The sequence below is a fragment of the Gymnoscopelus braueri genome, assembly GCF_963280865.1.
Source record: "Gymnoscopelus braueri genome assembly, chromosome: 9".
In the NCBI taxonomy this organism is placed as follows: domain Eukaryota; kingdom Metazoa; phylum Chordata; class Actinopteri; order Myctophiformes; family Myctophidae; genus Gymnoscopelus; species Gymnoscopelus braueri.
This window is the reverse complement of record NC_137610.1, coordinates 5196353-5205376: the sequence shown is the minus strand read 5'-3', so window position 1 is coordinate 5205376 and position 9024 is coordinate 5196353. Positions and strand designations below refer to the sequence as shown.

The 9024-nt window shown below is 42.7% G+C and overlaps 1 protein-coding gene across 2 annotated transcripts; it reads right to left on the bottom strand.

Moving 5' to 3' along the window:
• Positions 1 to 971: 971 nt before the first annotated feature.
• On the bottom strand, positions 972 to 8810 carry LOC308091458 (uncharacterized protein). 2 transcript variants are annotated; one of them, XM_080437085.1, is made up of 4 exons: positions 8794 to 8810; positions 4576 to 4636; positions 2253 to 3098; positions 972 to 2198 (listed from the first exon to the last, which is right to left on the bottom strand). In XM_080437085.1, exons 3-4 carry the CDS (start codon positions 2296 to 2298, stop codon positions 1438 to 1440), a joined length of 807 nt encoding a protein of 268 aa, XP_080293211.1. In that variant the 5' UTR covers positions 2299 to 3098; positions 4576 to 4636; positions 8794 to 8810; the 3' UTR covers positions 972 to 1437. The 2 variants fall into 2 exon arrangements, with proteins under 2 accessions (XP_080293211.1, XP_080293210.1); XM_080437084.1 differs by having other exon boundaries at positions 972 to 3098.
• Between the last annotated feature and the right edge of the window lie 214 nt (positions 8811 to 9024).

Below are 9024 nucleotides of genomic sequence, written 5' to 3'. Positions count from 1 at the left end.
CAACACGGCCTCAGTCTATTGTTATTGCTCTTGATACTCCGTTATCGCTTGCCAGGTCGAGGTTATAAATTATTATCTGAATGAATATTTGAGCTTTTCTTCAATTTAAAAATAAATCACATGGTTTGATGACTGAGGCAATTTATGCAATATACGTACAAGCCACCGCGATGACCGCAGCAAACCTCACATCAACGGATAAAAGTCATAAAGGACTTTGATTTAAGCGCATAGCAGCGAGCAGCACAACACTGTTGTTGTTAATATGCTTGTGTGTAGTTAATAAAGTGCAGAAGCTTTACAGCCTTATGATTGGTCCCTGACCGATCAGGCTCCTCCCCCCTTTCCTTGTTTGCAAGAAAAATATTCAGTTTTTGTATGAAAACGCGTTATGCCCAGGCACTATACTGCACCTGAGATGATCCATTTTTACTAAGACCAAGTTTAAAGTAAGAATTGAAAACATGAAATATCAATATCAATACGAGGCAGCTAAAAAAAATAGTTGTTTCCAATGGAAGTGGATGGAGAGAGGATTTCTGTCCAAACGAGCAACAACAAACAATGGGTGCAAAGAGGGGCGGGAACAGGGGCGGGACTTGTACAAAGGGTCAGTGGTCAGCTGTGTATCGTTAGTAGCAGCACTCAGCTGATACGCAAGGGTTAATTGTTGAGAAATAAACACCGACAGGGTGATTAAGTCTTTACACGGCTACGTAATAAAGAAATTAATACATTGACCCAAAAGTAACAACAAAACAAAGGATTTCATTGCTTACGGTAATGAAAGCAGTGCATTAATTTATGCCAGGTGTGTCCAGTGCAACGTGTCGCCTCGGAAAACAATGGGAAGTGTTGATAAAATAGAATCAATATTCGGTTACTGCATTGTCTATCTATTGCTTGAAATGTTTTCAAAAACATTCTTGCTGCGCTGGGTGGACTACAACGTTGAAAGACTTTTTTTGGTGGGGGGGGGGGATCAGAACGTGGATCAATGATGCGATAGTCGCTGAGCGATATGAAAATGACATCATGTCGGAACTAGGGATGGGACGATAAGAACATTTCATGTGACGATTAATCAATTGTGACCAAAATAATTGCGATTTACGATATTATCGCAACATTATCGCGATAGAAGCTTAAAACCCTTAAAATGACACTTTTGTTGACCACTTGAACCCCAGCATAGTCTGGGGGGTGGAACATTTGCCAAAAATAGCCGATCTACACGCTCACAACGCGACGCGTTGTGAGCGTGTAGATCGGCTATTTTTGGCAAAGATATTTAGAGAGTGAAAATAAGACAGGTGCGTTTTACCAATTCTAGAGGGTTTAAGTGGTAGCGGATATGCAGCTCGGCAAAGATGAATTGATCCCCGTGTATGACGGAGAACAATTTCACCATAAATTAAAATCTCTGCGATCTCCATTTCAAACTGGGGTTTGATCAGAGTCACTGATCCGGAAGATGCACCTCCGCACCTCTTCCTCGTCGGGGTTCATCCTGCAGAAGAGCCTCTGCAGGACCTTGACGTCCTCCAGGGCGTTGTGAGGGTTCCTGTAGGAGCGGCGCAGGCCGAACAGGCCCACCAGGTCCCCCAGGGAGTAGCGGCTCAGACCCGGGTACAGCTTCACACTGAGCAGCAGCGTGTCCACGAACCCGCCGGTCACCACCTCCTGGAACTCCTTCAGGAGGAGGCAGCTCCGCAGAGCCCTGCTCAGCACCACGCTGTCGAAGCCCTCGGCGTTGTGGGCCGCCAGGAGGAGCGGCGAACGACGAGGAGGCGGCGAGGAGGAGGAGGGCGCCCCCCGGAGGAGGAGGGAGCGCAGGAAACCCAGGAAGTCGACGAGGGCGTGTCTGAGGGGGACGGCGTCGACGGGCCGTCCGCGGAGCAGGAGCGAGCGCCGGCGCTCGTCGTCGTGTCCGCCGCCGTCGTTCCCCTCCTGGCGGAAGGTGAGGCCGTTGATGCGGGAGGCGCTGCGGTCGATGGCGCGGCCTGACGGCCAGACGTAGCGGTCAAACTGCCTGTCGCCGCTGACCGCGGACAGCTGCAGGATGTGGCACCGCGCCGTGTCCAGGTCCGTGGTCTCCAGGTCCACGAACACCACGGTGTGGTCACCCGACACTGTGTGGTCCCATGGTACGCTGTGGTCAGCTGATACGATGTGGTCACATGATGCGGTTTGGTCACCTGATACGGTTTGGTCACACGGCACGCTGTGGTCAGCTGATACACTGTGGTCACCTGGTACGCTGTGGTCAGCTGGTACGCTGTGGTCAGCTGACATCATGCCCCTCTTGACCGCTCAGCTGAATCCAACAGAAGTTTAGACGTCGATGCGTCACTCATTTATATACCTTGAGGCCAGTCCTGTGACATCAGCGTGATGTCAGTACTACGACGTCACTATTACTGTGACATCGACCCTACACTGTATGATGTCAGTACTATGACATCATAGAAAAATAAAAGAAAACAGCGTGACCTGAAGTATCTCCATATTTGGGCATGTCGAGAGAAAGACACACGCTTATTTGGAGGCCACTCTCAACTATGACATCATTCATGTACAGTAAGATGTCAAGAAGGCTTTATTTGTCCACCACTGTACACTGTCTGTCTGTCTGTCTGTCTGATATAATGTAGGGTTGTTACCCTCACAAAAAACATGCAGTAATCCTGGTCTCTATACTGCCTCCCCCTGGTCAGCCGGGGCGCCTGATGGAGGGGAAAGGAACAGGTTGGAATAACGTGTTCCTTCCACGCGCTACGTCCTACCGGGGAAACTCCCCCGTCAGGTGATAAGAAGCTACGTCCTACCGGGGAAATAAGCTCACTCCTCATGCGTTGAAGGAAGCATGAGCTCAGTTCGGGGCTCTCGCCAGGCTGGCAGAGGGAGAGTAGCGCCCAGGATTACAGCTTAGGCAATTGGCAAAGGGTGGAAAAAAATGTGTTACAAAAATCGTGGGATAAAAATGTAAAATAAAAAGTGATATAATGTGCGTGGTGTGTGCTGCTGTTGCTGGAAAGAAGGGAGCCGGACCACAAGTAGCTGTAGGTTGTTCTCTCTTTACTGGCAGAATGGTGGCGCTGTTCAGTCATACAAACATGCAAACAACATTGGGTTGAGTAAAAAGATGCAGTTCCTCCATAACATCACTGTCAGCTAGAAACCTTGTAAGGGCGCACTCCCACCGCACTTTTATTTTACCTCTATGGTGGAATCTGCCAATGCTTTGTCAATGCAAATGCGTGCATTCTTGGAAAGAATCCTCAAGACCATGAATCCACGCATTTGCAATGACAAAGCATTGGCAGATTCCGCCCTAGAGGTAAAATAAAAGTGCGGTGGGAGCGCGCCCTAACTGTTACTTTTCACAAAATGAAAAAAATAAAAAGAAAGAAAGAAACTGTGTTACAATGGTTCAAGCACTGTAGTTATTATTTACAAGTTCTTGTAAATACTTTTCACTGGTTCAATATCCTTAAAACGCAAAGACACACTGTCACCCATGTATATAATTTTTAAAGCGAACATTTGTAACTTGAATCTTTGCTTCTGGGGGATTCTACAAATGTCTTCTAAATCAGAAAAAAAACTTATGTTGTTATAATATCAGTGGTTCTCAAACTTTTTCATGTCAAGGACTCCCAAAATGATATGTATTTGGCCGCGAACCCCCAACTCAAAATATGTTGTTCCAGGGACCCCCCAGAAGCAAGGATTTGAGTTAAAAATCTTCGCTTTTAAAAATATATATATATTCAAAGATTTGCCCAAATTTACACGATTTTTCAAAAATAGCAGATATACAAGCTATGAGCTTGTATATCTGCTATTTTTGAATGGCCCAAAGTATAAAACAATGGTTCAAGTGGTTACACAGATGCGTTCCTAGTTTGAATGGGTTGACATGCTCTGAGAATGCATGCAGCCCACCCACCTGACCACTAAACCATTCAGGTGGTCAGATAGATATAGGTGGGCCGGCCGCGGACATTTTCAAGCTTTTCAAGTGGGCCCTTTATCCAGGAAAGGTTGAGAACCATGCAGTAAACGTAACTCATATTATTACTAAGAGCAAACAGTGCATTTCAGTGTGATATGAAACCACATGAAACATGCACCGTACACATATGATACAATTAACCAGTGGTGGAAAAAGGTACTCAAATGTTTTACTTAAAGTAAAAGTATCAATACTGCAACATAGAAATAGCGACGCGTTGTGAGCTTGTAGATCTGCTATTTTCAAATAGGCATAAAACAGAGCTAAAGTGGTTCATGTATGTTGTATAATATAGTAATTTATATCTGCAAAGTAACTAAAGGTTTCAAATAATAGCAGTGGAGTAAAGGTACAATATTTGCCTCTGAGATGTAGTGGAGTAGAGGTAAAAGTATATTAGACAATTGGAAATACTCCAGTAAAGTAAAACAAAAGTACCTACACATTCTACTTAAGTATAGTACTTGAGTACATGTACTTAGTTACTTTACACCACTGCAATTAACGATCAATATAACATGTAAATAAAGCACAGAAACCCAAATGAACATACATACCTGTTCAGTCATCATGTAAACAGCATCTGTGAGGATTCAGTCCTCCACACAGGGAACCCTCCTGTATTAAACATGAAAACACATGTTTACTATAGACCCAATCAGCATGACCAGCACCCCAACCAGATCATGGAGATCATTGGTTCTCAAAGTGGGGTCCGGGGACCCCCAGGGGTCCTTGAGGGAGTTCCAGGGGGTCCACAGCTAAATGATGGATGGATGGGAACCATATGGACCCTTACACAGGTCTGTAACTCTGAGAGTGTGCACATGGAACCAAATGGACCCTTACAGGTCTGTAACTCTGAGAGTGTACACATGGAACCAAATGGACCCTTACAGGTCTGTAACTCTGAGAGTGTGCACATGGAACCAACTGGACCCTTACACAGGTCTGTAACTCTGAGAGTGTACAAATGGAACCAAATGGACCCTTACAGGTCTGTAACTCAGAGAGTGTACAAATGGAACCAAATGGACCCGTTAGAGTACATTTGGTTCCATTTGTACACTCTCTGAGTTACATCAACATTGATTTTACAATATAAATCGGGGTCCGTAGCCTAATGCAACTGGGGGTCCTTGAAATTAAAATGGTTGAAAATCACTGCTAGAGCCGTACAAATCTTCTCTTATGCGGGGGGGGGGTAACCTGACACCGCCCCTAGCAGCCGCTGATTGGTTCGAACACGCAGTGTTCGGGCATGCTTACTCCCTGCGCAATCCCAGACCTCCCTGAAATCAAATGCAAATGAGATTTCCGGAGGGAGGGGGTTTACCAGGCTAGGGGGGGGGGGGGTCCGCGAGTTAATAAGTGTCAATTTGGGGGTCCTTGACATGAGGACGTTTGAGAACCACTGACGTGGATAACGTAGATAACGCCCGCAGTAATGTCGCATTGCCCTACTCAGCTGTGACATTTTATTTGGTCATTAAAGTAGGGTAAGTGATGATTTTTGGTCAAATAATTATGAAATATCTCTATATTCTGATAGATTCTGACAGTAATAATAATCATTGCCATAGAGTGTTTGTTCAGTGACAGGAGTCTCCATATATTTCCATTTCTTTAGTAAATAGAAAAAGCATTTTCAGGTTTGGGGTACCAACTTGACAAACACTCTATAATAATAATAATAATAATGTTTATTGTCCACAAGGGGAAAATTGTCTTCACAAGGTCTGTTCGTTACAACAAAAACAACAAAACAACAAAAACAACATATCACAAAGACAAAGACATGAGGTCCCCACTGTACACAGAAAACCCTCCTATGGACGGGGCAGTTGGTTTAATGCCGCGATGGCTGAGGGGACAAAACTCCTGCTAAAAATAACCTTTTTCCACTTTAAGGTTCTATATCTCCGACCAGATGGCATGAGGTCAAAGTAGCGATACAGGGGATGATCACTGTCATTTGTTATTGAAAGTTAAGCATGTGATGGCCTATAGCATTGATTACTATCACAACATATAGAGCTTTAATCTTTTAACAGAAAAACGTTTTGTTTTAACTAAAATATATCACTTACCTTGCATTTAATTACAAATAATTGTGATGAACAATTTTATTGTGTTTTCGGCATTGAAAATTTAAACAAATAAAAAAACTAGAAAGGTTAAGTTTCTAGGCAGGTTATTGTGTGCCAGCAATGTTCAGAATTCACCAATCAGGATGGAATATGAAGAATCAGATGGATCTGTCGTGACCACATGACTATAGAGATAATATGTAGCCTACCGATGTGCGTGATGTTTGGACAATATTTGTAGGAGTAATATAAAAAAAATATTTTTTTTTAAATCGGCCTCCTGGTGGTGCTATAATAGGGCAATGTTAAATGGTAGCATTTGTTCCTCAACGTAGTGCAAATATGCGTGCAAAGTTTCACCGCAATTGGACGCTGTGTTCATGATTTGCAGCATTTTGTTCAAAACCGGCCACTCCTGCAAACTTTAGATGTAAATCTTAGCCAATAAGGATGTAGTATGAAAAATCTAACAGATCCGTCTTGATCACATGACTATAGAGATCATGTGTACCGATTTGCGTGAAATTTTGATAAAATGAAGGAATAATATTAAAACAATTGTTTTACTAAGTCGGCCTCCCGGTGGCACTATAAAAGGCAGATGAGCTGAGGTTTTTCCTTGGCCTCTAGGGAGTGCACATATAAAGTTTTACACAGATCGGTGCAGTTAGAGGTAAAAACACAAATCGGCCTGTTATAGCGCTGATTTGAAAGTTTTAAAGTACCATTTCTTCCTCGGCTTAGTGGGAATGTACGTGCAAAATGTCACGGAAATTGCATACTGTGTTCATAATTTGAGGCATTTTGTGCAAAACGGAGCACTCCTGCAAACTTTGGAAGCCATTCTTAGCCAATCAGGATGGAATATGAAAAATCTGAAAGACCCGTCTCGTTTAATGACTATAGAGATACTGTGTACCGATTTGTGTGATGTTTGGATACAATCTGAGTACTGTCAAAAAATGTGTTTTGCAAAAAGCGGCCTCCTGGTGGCGCTATAACAGGCCCATGTGACAGTGTCAGTCATTTATCATTTTACACTCAACCTAACCAAAAGGTATTAGTGGAAATAGCAGATCTACAAGCTCACAATGCCTCGCATTGTGACGCATGTGAGCTTGTAGATCTGCTATTTCCACAATTTTTGAAACGTGGAAACGATTATGCAAAAACTATTGTAACTAGACGCGTCGCAATTCAGGGCAATTGCAAAGTGTGGTTGCGCCGACGCCGGACGCGGCCGCCGGGACTCGAGGGATACGCCAGGAGGAATACTGTGGGAGGACGCGCGACGTGCGATTCGAATCAGGTGTCAATTGCATCCTGCGTTCGTGACACGTGCCGTTTTGATTTTAAGAAATAGGCCCCTCCCACTAAAGAAATATGCCCCTACCACAAATGTATCGGCACAATATATAGTGACGTCACTCCTGAGATCACTTGTGTTTCATTTTGAAAGGATTGATCCCCCCAAAATCATGATTTTGCATCGAACGGTTATGTTTTTTGATTTTGTGGCGCCCCCTATGGATCAAAGTGGAAACGCTTTTAGAGATTCGTTGAGTAAACCACCCTTGACATGTGATTAAAATTTGGGATGGAATGGACGTTTCCTTTGTGATTTTTTTACCTTTTTTGTAAAACAGTCCCCTCCCGCTAACTTTGGAAGCCATTTACGGACGAACGGTATGGACTATCAAAATTCCGCCTGGAAATCTTCATTGCATGGGTCCAGAGATCATGTGTACCGATTTTTGTGAGATTTGGACAAAATATGTGGGAAAAGGAGCTAAACGTGTGTTTTGAAGAAAATTCAAAATGGCGGAAAATCTATCCAGACGCAAATGGGCGTGGCCTATATGGGGAGCTCCGTCATGACCCAAGGAATCTAGTTGGAAAAATATTTTTATTCTACGACCTACGGTTCAAGAGTTAAAGGCCAAAACGTAAAGTGGGCTTTTATAGCGCCACCGTGTGGCCGAATGATATAATTATTGTTTTAATAATTTCGCACTAAATTATGAACCTCCCCTCTAAGTCTTGTAACTCTAGCCCTTACGGTTTCTGAGAAAAAAATACTTGAATTTGAGTTTTTTCATTTTCCCATTAAAGTGGATGGGGAAATTTAATGCACTAATAAATCAATATCAATTAAACTGTACAACGTATCTCTTAGCAAAGTACACGCCTGGTATTCCCGATGAAGCCGGTCAATTTGACATATGGCATGAAATTGGGAAAAAAAAACTGTGGGAGGAGTAGCACGGCAAAATAAAGTTTATCTAGGAAAAAGTCAGTAGAGTACTATAGTCTGGTTGCCCATTCGGGCACCAATTGTAATATTTGTGACATTGGAGCAGTATAAATTATTAGCCTTATTTCTGGAAGAACAGGGCAATTATGAAACGTTATTGACTATTATAGATATATTATTTTGTTCTAAATATCCACATGTTGACAAACTGTAAAACTGTAAACACACAGACATTGTACCAGGAAATACCCAGGGTTTGTTTACAAACATAAAAGTTGCATAATGTGCCTTTAACAAGGTAATATTTGAACATGAGACACATCCACACGTTCACAAGCTCACTGCTATCATTTATAATTACACACTATGATGTAACATTGTTTACAAAACCAGATAAAAGTGTAAACTCTGAGGAAGAAAATAAAGCATACCTCCCCCTTCACTGAAGACACAGCTGTGACGTCATACACAGTCGACTGACTGTAGTCTTAAAGTGACAGTACTGTTAGAATACTGTATAAAAATGTATATATATATATATATATATATATATATATATATATATAGATATATATATATATATATACACTATTTCAACCCAAGTGGCCTCTCAATTGTGGAACCCAGTGGTGAAAAATAACTAAGTACATTTACTCAAGTAC

Coding starts and splice junctions, on each gene's coding strand:
- LOC308091458 (XM_080437084.1), bottom strand. CDS start 2,298: ATGATGTCAGCTGACCACAGCGTACCAGCTGACCACAGCGTACCAGGT.